This window comes from Carcharhinus amblyrhynchos, chromosome 6 (assembly GCF_965287045.1).
Source record: "Carcharhinus amblyrhynchos chromosome 6, sCarAmb.v2.hapA, whole genome shotgun sequence".
NCBI lineage: Eukaryota > Metazoa > Chordata > Chondrichthyes > Carcharhiniformes > Carcharhinidae > Carcharhinus > Carcharhinus amblyrhynchos.
In genome coordinates this window covers 113,943,342-113,960,169 of record NC_137329.1, presented here as the reverse complement: position 1 = coordinate 113,960,169, position 16,828 = coordinate 113,943,342, and the positions used below count along the sequence as shown (strand labels likewise).

The 16,828-nt window shown below is 43.9% G+C and overlaps 1 protein-coding gene across 1 annotated transcript in view; it reads left to right on the top strand.

Annotated features, from left to right (window-relative positions):
- The first annotated feature begins 315 nt into the window (after positions 1-315).
- LOC145344551 (protein kinase C-binding protein NELL2-like) overlaps positions 316-16,828 on the top strand; it is a 284,248-nt gene continuing 267,735 nt past the window's right edge. The window contains exons 1-2 of the mRNA XM_080191747.1: positions 316-820; positions 1,992-2,120. Coding sequence (XP_080047873.1) covers positions 769-820; positions 1,992-2,120 — 181 coding nt within the window. The 5' untranslated portion in view covers positions 316-768. The remainder of the gene's footprint in view (positions 821-1,991; positions 2,121-16,828) is intronic.

Here is a 16,828-nt window from a genome sequence, read left to right as displayed (position 1 = left end):
AGCAAACAACCTTCAAGGTGAAAAAAAAAGCCCCAAAGTAAAACAGCTAATGAATTCTGCTCGCATTTAGTGGTGGAAGGCAGGCTCTTGTTGTTTGTTTGTGTGTGTTTGGTGTGACGATGAGAAGGGGTGTTATTCCACCAAGTAAAATTAGAATCTAACGTTCGAGGTAGCTCAGTGATCTGGTATCAAAGTATTCTGGCTTCGGGGCTGGATTAGAGGCACTCAGTGCAGTCTGCTACATTTAGAAAGGTTCTTCATGTTCTTGCTAGGCGCGGGGAGATTTTCGCTCTTGTGAGGAAGCCACAAGGGAATGTAAATAGCCCTGAACTGCCAGTTGTTTTTTTTTCTGTGTGTGTTGCGTTGCAATTGAGCAGTGTCTACCGACAGCGCTGGCGAAGCCAATCTCTCCTGAGGCTCTCTCCAGAGACTGACACATAACAGGTTCCCTCTCTCATCCTCCAGCAGTCCCCCTCGCCAGCTCCTTGAGAGCCGTCGGATCGTCAAGGCTCGCACTCTCAGCCCGCCCGCAATCCGGACTCGCCGCTGCTTGCTGTTGTAAAGCTGATGTGTGATGTGCTGGGGACTGGCTGCTGCTCGCCAGTGTCTCTCTCCTGCACCGCAGCAGCAGCAGCAGCAGCACCGCTTCAAGCCGACCCCGCTAGCTGGAGCCCGCTTCTGAAGCAACCCTTAAACCCCAGGTGAAGGCACCGGGATACTATGGACTAGGACTGCTCCCCAACCCCCGCCTCCCCCCCTCCCCTCACCATGGCGTTCGCAATTATCAGGACTATCCTCGCACTTTTCCACATCACACAAGGTAAGACACAATCGTCTCATTTTACTTCCCCCCCCCATCCCGGTTTGTAGAGCGGGCAAGGTGGGTTTGAGAAGGGGAAAGTGGGAGCCCTAACACTCTGTGGATGGATAAGGCTCTCTTTCACTATAGATAGGCTTCTCATCCCACTATGCTCAGGGGTCTGGTCTCACTATAGATAGGGAGCTCATCCGACTATAGATAGGGGATCTCATCCCACGATAGATAGGGGTCTCATCCCCCTATAGATAGGGGTCTCATCCCACTATAGATAGGGGTCTCATCCCACTATAGATAGGGGATCTCATCCCACTATAGATAGGGCTCTCGTCCCACTATAGATAGCGCTCTCGTCCCACTATAGATAGGGGTCTCGTCCCACTATAGATAGGGGTCTCATCCCACTATAGATAGGGGTCTCGTCCCACTATAGATAGGGGTCTCATCCCACTATAGATAGGGGTCTTATCCCACTGTAGATAGAGGTCTCATCCCACTATAAATAGGGTTTCATCCCATTATAGATAGGGGGCTCATCTCACTATAGATAGGGCTCTTGTTCCACTATAGATAGGGTTTCATCCCACTATAGATAGGGATCTCAGCCTACTATAGGCAGGATCTCACCCCACTATAGGTAAGGGACTCATCCCACTATAGATAGATAAGCAGCTTAACACCCTGTATAGACGGACAGGGCTTTAGCAGCTATAGATGCAGCAAGGCTGTTAACCAGCTGTAGGTGGGCAGAGGTCTTTTTAACATCCTCTATATTGAATAAGGGCTATAGACTTACAGAGGCTTAAAACATCCTATCGATCAACAATCATTTAACATGTATATGGAATATCTTGCCGATGCTTTTTCTAGTTAACTATATTGAAGACTAGACTCTTCCTGGGGGGAGATAGAAGATTGGATAGGAGGTAATATAAAGTGGCAGATTGGGATTCCTAGTTCAGTGCATGAAGGATAACAGCGAGATTTATTGAGTTGCACTCGCTTTGTTTCCGCGCCTGAGATTGCTGGAACATGAAAACAAGCAGATTAGAAGCGGAGTCTTGTTATTTATTTTAAAGAAAATAACAGCAATATGGCACGAGCTCGAATCACCAACTTGCTTCTTGACTTGAGGCGAACTGGAAGCGTGCTGCTAACATCTGCTTGCTATCAGTTCTAGGATTCGGTGTGGATCCAGCCCTGGAAATTGATGTTTTCTCTGCATTGCAACTGAGTGATTCGACCGAAGGGATTGCCCAAGTGCAAGGGCTCCACAATGGAAGCAAAGCGTTTCTGTTCCAAGGTAACCACCAACACCCCGCCACCTCACCCCACCCCCTTACCCCTTGAACATGTCCCGGCTGAGAGGGGAACGTGTCGTTTCCAGTCACTCGCTCCAGGGAGCAGGATAAGTAGTTCAGTTTCCCCCCCACCCCCCGGTGTGAAGGGGGGCTGTGCAGATTGAGAGTGTTTTGTGTCGGTGTGACTTCCACCAGCCCGCATCTTTTAATAAACAAACGGTTCCAAAAAAAATACCCATTCTGCTTATAGAGGAACTGCATGAACGATTAAACAAAAAAACTTTACACGCTAGCGGTTAAACTAACCCGAACGCTAAGCCTGTTTAACATGATAACATGTAAACCTGGGCTGGTCGAACAGTTTAAAACAAAAAATCGTGTTTCATTTCACAAACAAAAGCTCAATTAATTGACGATTATAGATCTACTGATTGGAAATAATTTTATTTGCAAAAAAAAATTCTGCCCAGAATTGAACAGTTTGACAGGAGTTGACACACGGTGCTGCTCTAACCTTTCAGATAAATCTCTGGAGACATCCACAAGCTTGTACGCGGGGTCCTTTCTAAGCAGACTCATTGCTTACAATGCAGTTGAGTTACAGTCATGCAGCCCTGCTTGATTGAGGGTTACTTGAAATGCGTACAATGTTGACAATTCCTCCTCTAAGCGTATTTGCAGGATTTGTTGTGGTTTGTTTTTGATGTAATGTTTGGAGTGTTGCGTTTTACGTCTAATAACAAGAGTCGCGTGAAGGTAAACAGGCCACGCTTCACCGAGATTTGTAACAGGCAGCTTTTTAAAAATGTATATATGTTTCTGCTTGTGAGACCTTTACCGTATGCAAATTGGCTTCTGTGTTACCTACCTTACAACTACACTTCAGAAGTAAAAGCAAAATAATGCAGATGCTGGAATCTGAAACAAAAACAGAAAATGCTGGAAAATCTCAGCAGGTCCGACAACATCTGTGGGGAGAGAACAGAGCCAACGTTTCGAGTCTGGATGAGCCTTCCTCACAAGTACTTGATTGGCAGTGATAAGATAGAATCAGGGAATCATAAGACAGTTACAATGCAGAAAGAGACCATTCAGCCCATGGTGTCAGAACTGGCCAAAAAGGAGAAAAAAAGCAAGTAGCTTCTTAGTGTAATCCTTCTTCCCAGCATCTGGTCTGTAGCCTCGCAGGTTCCAGTACTTCAGATAGAGATCTGGAGTGCCTTTTGAAATGGGTTGAGCATTTCAGCCTCATGCACTAACTTAGGCAGTGAGTTCTAGATTCCCACCATCCTCCGTGTAAAAAGGTTTTCCTCACATCCATTCTAATCCTTCTACCAATCACCTTAAATCTGTGCCCCCTTATAATTGACCTCTCCGCTAGGGAGAAACAAATCTTTCCTGTCTACACTGTCTACGCCCCTCATAGTTTTGTACACATCAATTAGGTCACCCCTTAGCATCCTCTGTTCTAAGGAAAACAACCCCAGCCTATCCAATCTCACGTTATTGCTGCACTTTTCAAGCCCCAGCAACATGCTTGTAAATTTCCTGTGCACTCTCTCCAGAACAATTATGTCCACTCTATAATGTCATGAGGATATGGAAGTTGTAATACCAATGCAAGTTCTTCTTTGATCAAGTATGAGGCTAGTGTAAGACTAACTTGTATTGCTGTTCAGAGGTTGGACATTTAACTTCTGTATGTATATAACATACACTGGAGGCATCAGCAATGATTTCATGTTAATTAACATTGAAATCCTGTCCTCACTGTGGAAATAATGGGTGGAAGTTTTCCAGCCATGCTCACCGTGAAACCGGAAAATCCCACCCGAGGTCAATGGATCTTTCCATGGTCTGCCCCTCGCCCGCTACGATTCCCAAGGCGGGCGGAATGGGACCATTTCCCCCAATTAATTAATTGCTTTTATTTAGCAAATTTTGGTGGGTAAAAGTCCAGTAAAACACCTTAGGCTCAATATAAATGCAAGTTGTTGTTGCAGTTCCCCAGATTTAAATTAAAATGGTGGACCAATGCGACAAGGGAATTAGCACAGATTCGTTCTTTGGAATGTGAACATTGCTGTCAAGGCCAGCATTTATCTCACATCTCCAGCTACCCTTCAGAAAGTGATGGCGGGGTGGTGGGGTTTGAGGGCTGCATGTTTCAGTCAGGGTGGCAGTGATAGCTAGGGAAGTGGCACTGGGCAGAGGCAGAGAGTGCGGTGGAATGGGGATAGAGTAATATTGCTGATCTGCGGAATGGCAGCAGTCCCTGCTGGGGGAAAGCTAGGGCCAGATGCAGCTCACATAACCCAGAGAGAAGCACCACTCCATTTCTGAGGATGTTGAAGGATGTTGGTGACAGCATTTGACAAATTCTGCCCTTCATTGAATTGGCCTATAAGGTTCATGTGAATCAGTAGACAAATGGGCATCCTGAAGGACTGCGCATTCGTCAATGCAGCCTCCCCTCACTACAGTCTCTTTAACATATGTGCTGAAATCCTGGAGTGTGCCTTGAGAATATCACCAAATTAGTTGAAGGAAAGAATTAGACTAGGCCTAGTATTTATAGCTTTCCTTTTGTACCCTCCCCCCCAACCCACACCCACACACACATACACCCACCCACACCCACACACACATACACCCACACACACATACACCCCCACACACACACACACAATTACACCCACACACACAATTACACCCACATACACCCACCCACACACACATACACCCACCCACACACACACACACACACACACATATACACTCTTTGTTCACTATTACAAAGGTGTTTTGGAAAAATAGGAAATGTGGTTATGTACTTCTCAAAATAATATGTCCCATTGATCAACATTGAAAGCTCTGGGGGCGTTTTCAACTACCAACCACCCATTTCTCATTTTGCTTGAATAACATGTAGCCAACAGTTGAAAATTAGAGCCAAACATCTCAGTAGCCTCATGATCTTTCCTGTCTATGACTGTAACACTACATTCTGCACGCTCTCCTTTCCTTCTCCCCTATGCACTCTATGAACGGTATGTTTTCTCTGTATAATGTGCAAGAAACAATATTTTTCGCTGTCAATGCACGTGACAATAATAAATTGAATCGAATCAAATCAAATGATTGCCCAAGACTTGCTCAAATTCAATTCTCAGGCCAACCTGTAAGTTACTAAACGGGCCACTCACCTGAAACAGTCGGGGAGCGGGGTTACGCGAATATGTAATTTGGGGCTATGAAACCTGAGAAATGGACACACAGGGTGGAATTTTCCAGCCACGCTCGCCCCAAACTCTCACTTGAGGTCAACAGATCTTTGCATGGTGTGCCCCCGCCTGCTATGTTTCCCGTAGCAGGCAGGTTGGTTAAATTCTGCTCAATGTGTGCCCTGCCTGTCTGGGTTTTACACAACCAGCAGCCCTTAAGGAGACTGCTGGATAATGCACAAGAAATAAGTGCAGGAAACTTGCATTTTTTTTTAAGCGACCCTCCTGGATTCTCAAAAGAAAAGCAGATCACTCTGCCTGACCATTCTTGGCCCCTTCTAGAATAACCTCACCCCTCTTCTGTACCTATTCTATTCTACAGTGGGAAATGGCTAATTCTTGCCCTCCCAGCACCAAATATGGTGCTTAGTTGGAATCTGCAGCTTAATGGTGGCATGTTAATGTGAACCAGAGTGTCAAAATGGTTCAGAATTCATTTTGGCCCAGAGAAGTTGGTGGAGCAGCCACTCCACTGAGTTTGCATTCATTCTGCTGTTGGTTTAAAAATCTAAACCCCTCCCATCCCACTCCCACATTTCCTTCTTGTTTCATTGGGAGGTGTTGTTACTTTCCCATACACCTGAGTCTGCATCTAATATCTCAGGATGGTACAATGGCACAATGGTTAGCATTGTTGCCTTACAGCTCCAGGGAACTGGGTTCGATTCCCAATTTAAGCCACTGTCTGAGAGGAGTTTGCACATTCTCCCTGTAACTGTGTGGGTTTCCTCTGGGCATTCCGGTTTCCTCCCATGGTCCAGAGATGTGCGGGGTAGGTTGTTTGGCCATGCTAAGTTGCCCCTTAGTGTCCCCGGATGCGTAGGTTAGAGGGATTGATGGATAAATGTGTGGAGTTATAGGGATACGACCTGAGTGGGGATTGTTGTCGGTGCAGACTTGATGGGCTGAATGGTCTCCTCCTGCACTGTAGGGAACTATGATCTCTTCATATTCAGTTTCTGGAATGTATGTGCACCACCAAAATGCAGTTGCTTTGCTGATGGTTAGAATCGACTGGAGTGGCGCTAGGATTTTTTTCTTATGGAGCCTTGAAAGCAACTTGACTGTGAGAGTGATTCGTAGAAATGGCATTAATTTAATAACCACTGGTCATATAAGACTGAATATACTTCACTGCAATTCAGTTTTCAATAAATGATTTGTGAATATTGTACCAGCCAAGTTCTATAGAGATATCTTTTAGGAGGCTTTGCATTCTGGTGCCAAGTCTCTGGTATTTAACTGAATTTGCTTCAGCGAATTAGGCCGAATTTGTTTAACATTTTACTATGTTTGTTCAAAAAAGACATGCCATTTTTAAGTTGTATCTACCTATTATGATCGCATAGAGACCGGTTACAATTTTGAAAAGAAAACAATTCCCACGACGCCAATGGAAAGAAAGTTGCTGGACAAAGTTTAACTTTCTAAAACCTTTACTGTAACAAACAATCTAAAATCAACATAATTCAAACATTAACTAACAGGTAAAGGATGTTAATTTTTTAAAAATTCATTCATGATTATGAGCGTTGCTGGCTGGTTAGCATTTATTACCTATCCTTAGTTGCTCTTGTGGGGCTGTTTATAGCCTACCACATTGCTATGGCTCTGGTGTCACATGTAGGCCAGACCAGATAAAGATGGCAGATTTCCTTCCCTAAAGGACATTGGTGAAATAAAAGATAAATACAACAAAGTTTTGTTGTATTATAACAAAGTTATAGGCAAGTGCCTATAACTCACAGAGTTACAGGCACTTGAATTACTTCATGCATTAAGGTATGACCTCACAGTCTTTACAACTCAACTTCTGCCACTCAATCATTCTGGCTCTTGAGTTGCATCCTCCAGTGACCATGCTTTATCCAAATTACATGGACATGGACAGCAGTGACAAGATGCTTGTCCATGAACCCCCTCTCACTCAGACCACAACATTCTTGATGTCACAGAATCCCTAAAGGCTCCTTTTTCCAATTCATTTAAATAGTCTTGTGGGCTCTGGCAATACTGAAACAACAGCAATGGGTCTTGTACACTCTATAACCTCTTGCACTTCTGGGGTTCAGCTCCCTACTCTTTTAGGCTTGATGACAGACAAGTAACACAGTTTCTGTTCTATTTGCAAAGGCCTGCTTCACACCAGGATTCTCAAATAGGAAATTCAGAGAGAACCTTGTTTGTTTCGTCTTCACACACATTCTGAGTGTATTTGATTTGCTAAACAATAAACTCTTCCATTCAAAGAGAAATTTACTTGTTTCCTCTTTACGCAAATTCTGTGTGTTCCGCGCTGCCAAACACTGGCTGACCCGACCTGACTGCAATGCTTCCTATTTACCCTTCGCTTCTTAGTCATTCTTCCCAATGGGAATCATGGGTCATATGAGCATTTTGCGGAAACTAATGATCTCATAATCAAGAAACCAACTCATCCTCTTTCAGAGTACTCCCCTGGCCACTTTGATTGTAAAGCGACTTTTGCACTAAAGAAAATGCAGAATTTCTCCACTGTCTGGGTCATTGCAATGTCCCTACAAATTAAGTGTAAATAATTCAATTGACATCAAGGGGGGGAATTTCTGCGGTTCCTCCTTTGACTGACTGTCATAGCTTTGGCAGAAGTTCTGTGGAAACCCTGAAGAAATGCTGTAAGTGATCTTTTTCATGACTTTCAGCAGATCTTCAACTTCAGATGTGATGGCAGATCAGGAGTGCAGTCAAGGAAATTCACCCCCATTATTGCTATTGACCTAAAACTTGTATTATTCAAGTTTTCCTTTGGTTATATGTATTAGTATACAATATTTATGACTTCCTATCAGTGAAAATGTTTCTCCCCTGTTAGGCAGGCAATAAGTTGCAGATTTGGGTTGCCCTGTGAATGCCAATCATTTTCTAAGACCAGTTAACAACTACAATCTCTTAAATAAAAGTGGTAAGTCTGGAACAACTCAACAGGTCCGCAGCATCTGTAGAGAGAGAAGCAGAGTGATATGGTGTTGGCACTGTAGCCTTACAGTACCAGGAACCCAGATTCAAGCCTGGCCTTGGATCACTGTCTGTGTGGAGTTTGCACATTCTCCAAGTATCTGTGTGGGTTTCCTCTGGGTGCTCCAGTTTCCTTTTGCACTCCAAAGATGTGCAGGCTGGATTGATTGGCCATGCTAAATTGCCCCTTAATGTCAGGGAAATTAGCAGGGTAAATGCAGGGATAGGGCCTGGGTGGGATTGTTGTCAATGCACACGATGGGCCAAATGGCCTCCTTCTGCACTGCAGAGATTCTATGTTTCGAGTCCAGTATGACTCTTCTTTGGAACTCTGTAAGCTACAATTTCTTTGTCTTATGATGTTTCAAGTAATTTTGTCTTCTCCAAGACCTCAACCTCATTCTTAAAGTGTGAGAACTGATTGCAATATTCCAGCTGGACCCTAAACAGTATTTTATAAAGGTTCACGATAATTTCCTTGCTAATGTGCTCTATGAACTGAATTTTCTTCCATTTAGAACGAATCAGATCACACTTCACTGTGCTACTTTTCATCTGTCATGTGTCTGTCCATATCGCCATGTCCTCTGCAGGGTGGCATGGTGGCACATTGGTTAGCACTGCAATCTCACAGTGCCAGGGACCTGGGTTCAATTCCGGCGTTGGGTCACTGTCTGTGTGAGCTTGCACATTCTCCTCATGTCTGCGTGGATTTCCTCCCAGTGCTCCGGTTTCCTCTCACAGCCCAAGGATGTGTGGGTTAGGTTGATTAGTCATGCTAAATTGACCCTAGTGTCAGGGGGATTAGTGGGGTAAATGTGTGAGGTTACCAGAACAGGGCCTGGATGGGATTGTGATCAGTGCAGACTTAATGGGCCGAATGGCCTCCTTCTGCCGTGTAGGGATTCTATGAGTCTATGATCAACAAGAGTGACACACTTACCTCCAGTCTGAGGAACAGCTGCTCACCGCTACACTCTGCCTTCTCTCCTACTCAATTTCATATCCATACAGCCGCAGTCCCTCTAATCCCTGGAGTTTCCATTTTGCTGAGCAGTTGATTATCTGGTATTATGTAAAAAGCCTTTTGAAAGTCCATACATATATCAATCACATTACCCTCACCAACCCCTTCCATTACTTCACCAAATAACTCCATCAAGTTAGTCAAACGTAATTTGCCTTCAACAAATTTGGGCTAGCTCTTATTTATTAACCCATATTTTCCACCTGCCAACTATCATTTTCCGGAATTAATTTCTCTAAAAGTCTCGCTGCCTCTGATGATAAGCCAACTGGTTTGTAGTTGTCAGATTTATTCCCCACCCCTGTTTTGAACATGGGTGTAACGTTTGCAATTCATCAGTTCTCCAGCACCACTAAAGATGATTGTTGCCAGAACCTCGAACCTTTCTTCCCTCAACGGCCAAGGCTGTGTTCCCTGTGGACTGGAAAACATTTCGACTTTGAGCACTGTCAACCTTTTAAGTACATCTTCTTTATCTATTTTGTTTGATTCAATTTCTCTGCAGCCTCTCCCTTCCCCTTGACATTGGCGGCTGATTAGTTTGTGACGAAAGGTGCAAGTTGGTTATTTGGTACCTCAGCGGCACAGTGGCACAATGGTCCCTCACAGCCCAGGTTCCAGGGACCCTGGTTCGATTCCCACCTTGGATGTCTGTCTGTGTGAAGTTTTCACATTCTCTGTGTCTGTGTGGGTTTCCTCCAGGTGCTCTAGTTTCCTCCCACAGTCCAAAGATGTGTAGGTTAGTTTGATTGGCGAGGCTAAATTGCCCCTTAGTGTCCAAAAATGTGCAGGATAGGTGGATTGGCCATGCTAAATTGTCCCTTCGTGTCAGGGGGACTAGCAGCATAAATACACGGGGTTACGGGGATAGGGCTTGGGTAGGATTGTTGCTGGTACAAGCTCAATGTGCTGATTGGCCTCTTTCTGCATTGTAGGGATTCTATGGATTCTATATCCTTCACCCTCATAGGAAGATCCTCTTTCAGGTCTCTAACATGTCCTTACTTTTCCTTTGACCATTTTATGATTTACATGTTCATAAAATATTTTCAGGTTCCCTTTTATGTTATCCACTAAAAAATTCTCATTCACTTGCTTTGCCTCTCTTACTTCCCTTTTGATTATGCTTTTTGCATTCATCTTGGTTACAAATCCTATATTTATCACAAGCCCAAAAATAAGCAAAATACTATGGATGCTGGAATCTGAAACAAGAACAGAAAAAAAAAACCCAGCAGGTCTGACAGCATCTGTCCGGAGAGAACTCAGAGCTAATGGGTTGGTACCCCTGTCTGCGCATTTCCCACTGGTGTGGGGTGACATCAGTGGGAATCCCCATTGAAAGCAGCGGGACCGGAGAATCCTTCCACAAGCGAACAACTTGCCGCCCCCCTGCTGGCGGGAAACATGTGACTGAAAAACCAGAGAATTTTGCCCACTTTTTCCAGTCCTGTTGGCTCTTTCTCATTCTGATTAACTTCCAGCATTTTCTGTTCTCAGTTATCATAAGCTTTCTTTTCTGGTGTCATTTTAATCTCTATTTCTTTAACCATCCACAGAATTTGTGCTTTGGATATCCTTCATTTCGTGGAATCTGCCTGGCCTGTACCTGAACTACATCCTCTTTGAAGGCCTCCCATTGCTCATTTACTGTTATTTTTATTAATTGATTCCATTCAGGCAGGAATTCAGGTGTTTCTAAAGTGCTGGTGTGGACTCGATGGGCCGAAGGGCCTCTTCTGCACTGTATGATTCTATGATTCCCCCAGATCTCTTACTCACTCATCGAAATTAGCTTTCCTCCAGTTGAGTATTTTCAGGTTTAATATTTACTTGTCCTTTTTGTAACTACCTCAAACTTAATGATTTTGTGATCACTATTTCTCCAAAGCTGCCCCACTGAAACATGCTCTACTTGCCTCATTTCATTTCCTGGAACAAGTTCCAGTGTTGCTTCCATCCTTACTATAGCTAGAGTCAAGGAAACCCTCTTGGACACATTTCAAGAAGTCCTTTATCTCTTTGCTTTTTACACCATCATTTTTTCCATTTTTATTAGGATAATGGAAGATCCCCATTATCACTATCTAAGGTTGTTGCACCTTCCTGCAATTTGCTTGCAAATGTTTTCTCTCTTCCCATTATTAGGAATCCATTCAATATACCCAGCTCTGTAATAGCTTCTCTATTGTCCTTCAATTCTGACCAAACAGATTCTGTCTTTGAACTCTCGAGTAAATCATCCCTTTCCAGCATGTAACAATACCTTTGATCAATGCTGCCATTCGCCAGCCTCCTCTTTGGACTGTTTTTTTTTTCCCTTCCCTATCTTTCACGCAATGGAGAGGGACAGATAGTTGAGTTGGCTGGATGACTAATATAAGCTTCAGGATAATGGCAACATCAAGCGTCCGATTCCCTTGATGTTGCCTAGACTCCGGCTTAGATGGTCTCAGGACCTGGCTCCGTGCCTTGCTGCTGAGAGTGGAGTTAAATGGCAAACTGCCACTGAAGAAAAGTGCCATCAACACAGCTCAGAATGAGACTACAACAGACAATGAGCCAAGGAACTGAATGAATGATCTTTCGTGAATATATTTTGTCCAGGAATAGCAAGTGACTAGCTTAGGGGTTAAAAAATGGCATGACCAAGTTGGGCCGGAGGGTCTGTTTCCATACTGTAAACCTCTATGACTCTAAGTGCCTATTTGTCCCTTTGCTTGAACACGGTCTTGGACATTGTAATTATATAATAACCTGATGTGATTACTTGTGCCTGCACCTCATCAACGTCCGTAACCATGCTCCATGCATTTTTACACAGTCAATCTAAATCGGTCTTATCCTGTCTTCCACTTCCTCCCATCTGATCCCTGCTATTTCTGGACAATTCATCATTCTAATTATGTCTGTCTCCCTTAGTCCCCTGTGCAGCTTGAATCTCCTCTATAATGATTCGTCTTGCTGTTTTCCCCCTTTCAGATAAGTTCAAGTCATCTCCTGCGGCTGCAGTTAACCTTCCTGTGCAGTCATTGGTCATAGCCTTGTTGAGGCATAACCTGTCCGCTTTGTATAAACAGTTCCTTACATGGATCTGGTCCCATTGAATGCACCAATGCTTTCTGTGGGGTACTGCTAGTGCAGAGAGGTTGGTGAGTCTTTGATTTGATTTGATTTATTATTCTCACATGTGTTAGCATATAGCACTTTGTCTATACAGCACTGTATAGACAAAGTATACCGTTCACAGAGCAGGAAATGAGAGAGTCTAGAATGTAGTGTTACGTTAATAGCTAGGATGTAGAGAAAGATCAACTTAATGCAACTTAGGTCCATTCAAAAGACTGATGACAGCTGTTCTTGAGTCGATTGGCACGTGACCTCAGACTTTTGATTCTTTTTCCTGGCGGAAGAAGGTGGAAGAGAGAATGCCCAGGGTGCGTGGGATCCTTAATTATGCTGGCTGCTTTGCCGAGGCAGCAGGAAGTGTAGACAGAGTCAATGGATGGGAGGTTGGTTTGCGTGATGGATTGGGCTACTTTCATGACCTGGAGCCATACCAAGCTGTGATGCAGGCAGAAAGAATTTTTTTCTTTATGTCTGTCAACAATAGTAATGGTGTTCCAAAAGTAATTCATTGGAGGTCATTTTCACTTCTGGCTTGGACAGAGAATGATCACTAGCAGATTAATTGGCAAATATAAACCCTACTTTGTGTTCCTTCACTGTCAAGTCAATGGAAAACTAAATTGGGCAGGAGTAAATAAGTTTATTCACCGGAGTTGATAACTGCCTTCATTGTGTAAAACCCTTTGGAACTTTTCAACCTTGCAATAAGGCACTCTATGAATATAAATCGTTTTCTTTCTGTGGAAGTATTGGCTTAATTGTGTTGCCAAAGTACTTTTTGTCCTCTTTTCAGAACTTAGTTTACTTTGCTAGGAAGAGAATTTACTCTATTTAAAGATATAATGGGCTGTTGTATCTGGGGCCATTAGATTGCCTAGGTGCAGAAAATAAAAAAATTCGGGCAACTTGGACCATATTCCTTCAATGGACGCTGCCTGATTTTTCCATCCATTCAGTTAAATTTGCAGAGTAGTGGAGAAAGAGATGGAGTATGGCCCTAATAGGCTAAATAGCTCAAAGAGCTATCACAGACACATGGACAGAATGGCCTTCTTCTGCACTGAAAAATCCAATGGAAGCAATTTTGTGCCCACATTAGCACTCAGCGTGAATGGCAATGTAGGAACAAAGCCTTTCAAGAGCCTGGAAATTAGATTCCTGCTGGTGAGATCTTGTCCGTGATTTTCCATGCCCCTCACCCATGACATATCAAGGCTCCCGCCCAAATGGGCATTCATAATTCATTGATGTGCCCTGGCACCTGCAACCTGGTTGGCATTGGGGAGAGGGATGGGTTGGTGGTAGGGGAGTCTCTTTCAAACTCTGATCGGGGTACCTTTTAAGGGTAGTGCCCTGATTGCTTTGCGTTGGCCTTGCTATCAGGTCTTACCCCACCACAGTGACAGCGAAAGCCGCTCACCCACATTTTGCTTTGCACGGAGTGAGCTACAATGTGGAGAGAAAGCTCTACTATGCAGCTGCAGAGCTGAAACCCATTTTTCTCACTCAGCCAGCACTCTGTGCTCTGAGGGGAAGAATCTGCCCCATAGATTCTGCTGATTAAAGCCTTGTGCTCTTCGCTGAGTGCCTTTCTTGTATTTGCAGAAAACACTCAATCTTATAGCTAAGCACACTGGAAGGAGGAAAAATTTCCTCACGTTCTTACCGAAATGCTATAAATTTCTTTGCTTACTGTGGTGTTGATTACCAACATTTGTCAATATTACAGGGCTGGCACCAGCAGAGAGGGTTCTCATCTCCCACACTGCGTAACACTTCTCTACTTAGATTCAATCCAGGCCATTTGAGAAGTGAGTAAGACAGTTGTAAGGAACAGTCTAAGCTCTTTTGTTTACAAATGAATACATGAACATAAAAGATAGCGCAGAAATGAGAATCTGACACGTACAAATGATTCCTTCTCTAAATGATGTAGCCCATCACAAGTAGATACGGTGCAATAATGATAAAGGGCAGTGGAGGTCAAGTACACAAAACAGAAATTGGAACGGAGAGGACGGTGAAGGCAGAACATGAACACATTTGATGTGAAATTATTTACTTTGGAGCATGAGCAGGCACAATCATAAATCCCAAGAGGCTGCCTTTCTCTGGGGATGCATATTTTGCACATCAGTGATAGCGAGCGAGGAAGAGATCGGGAGTGAAGAATTGAAGGGAGAAAGTGGATGAAGAAATATGTACAGATCTGCGAAATTCTACCTGAGGGGAGGCAAAATGTCCTGCATTTCAACACCACGGACAGCGTTTCATTGGCAAAAGATAGCAACAGATATAAAAGATAGGCACCGGGAGATGGAGAGAAATTCCTTGAAAAGGGAACAAAGGAAAATGGGTGTGGACCGACCACATTAATATTTATAAACACCAAAGCAATATTGTTTGAATTTTATTATTGATGTTAACAAATAGGCAACAGGCAAATCACAGCCACTGAGGTAATTGGATTTCGAGGGCAGCCTTCCCCAGCTCAGTTCAAAAGCTTGTTATAAAGAATGCTGAAAGCCCGATTAAAGTGAATTAAGATATTGTGAAGCTGGCGGGATGGGGAGAGTGAAATGAAATTAAAGCCAAGAGAACTGAGTGTTCAAAGAAGGCTAATGCATTTAAATCGCGGCGTGCAACATTAATAACAAATGATTTTGTGGATCCATCTGAAATTCCTTTGTTAAAATGAGCGAACAGAGGGGTGGCAACAGACATTGCTGAGCCCAATTTCAACCCCTTAGGTGGAGCTGATTAGCTGGCAAAAGATTAATATTCTCTTGATGGAAAAGAAGCCAAATGAGTTTTGATCCGGTCAGAATAATTAGGGCAATATTGAATGGAGTTAATTTTGAAGTGAAAAAGAATAGGCAACCTTTCTCAACAACGTAAGCGTAATTACTCATATGACATTTTCATGAGCTATAAAATGATTTCAAAGTAGAAATATATTTTAATATATTTGCAATTTGAGTTGCTGTTGCAGCTTGCAAATGGATGTTTTCTTATCTGATCTAAAGCATTTTATTTCATATCATAAGCATCATAACGCTTGAACAAATCGATCAGTTTTTAACTCTACAACTCGCGATCAGTCACATTAGTTTAGAATATATATGGAAGGAAACTCAGCATTCTCAAACACTGAAGGAAAACTCTTGATACTCTTTGCCAGGATCATGAAGTGACATGTAACCGAGGCTCAGAGATTGTATCTGCATGTTTCTGCTCAGTTTGGGTTCAAGAAAGGCTTACCTACTGGGGGCGATTTTACCCCCACATCGCGCTCATTTTTCGGCAAATTAAGGCCGTAAAATCAGAAGTGAGCAGACTAGCGGGAATGGCACCTGCTTTCACGCCCATTTCTATCTTACCGGCAAAATTAAACGTGAGTGTGATCAAGAGCCCGCCCAAAATGGGCGGGATGCCAATTTGTACTTTTTTGTATCCATCTCAATATCTGGGCGTCACGGTGGCACAGTGGTTAGCACTGCTGCCTCACGGTGCCAGGGGACCGGGTTCGATTCCCAGCTTGGGTCACTGTCTGGGTGGGGTTCGCACGTTCTCCCCGTGTCTGCGTGTGTTTCCTCCGGGTGCTCCAGCTTCCTCCCACAGCCTGAAAGACGTGCTGGTTAGGTACATTGGCTGTGGTAAATTCTTCCTGAGTGTACCCGAACAGGCGCTGGAGTGTGGTAACCAGGGGATTTTCACAGTAACTTCATTGCAGTGTTAATGTAAGCCTACACGTGACTAATAAATAAATAAACTTTACTCAGTAACTGGCTTCACTTGCAATTGTCCCACCTCACTTGCCTTAATGACCTCTTTGGGGTGTGGGTGTTGGGGGGGGAGGAGGTGGTGCTGGCAGGGTGGGGGGGGAACCGTTCAAACCAGCGAGTAAATTATGTCAGATTGTGAGACAGCACAGTGGCCAGTGCCCGAGGCAGGCTTGGAGTACGTGGCATCGGAGCAGTCATAAAATCAAATGCTGACGCAAACAAACAACTCCCCATAATTTTATTATGCCTTTTGGTTTAAAACACAGAGTCATAAGAGATAGCAGGGTGTTGGAATTCTGCATGTACAAAGCAAGTTGTTGATTTAGCTGGTTGCTCAGTGGGCTAAAAATGCAGGTAAATACCAGTCTAGGCCTCTCCCACCCTCCCCGCTGCTAGCTCAGCTCAAGCATTGTCACGAGGCTCTGAGCGGGTGGTCTGCCTTGCACACTGGGCTGGGGAAATGGTTCCCATTGTGGAAGGAAAAATACTTG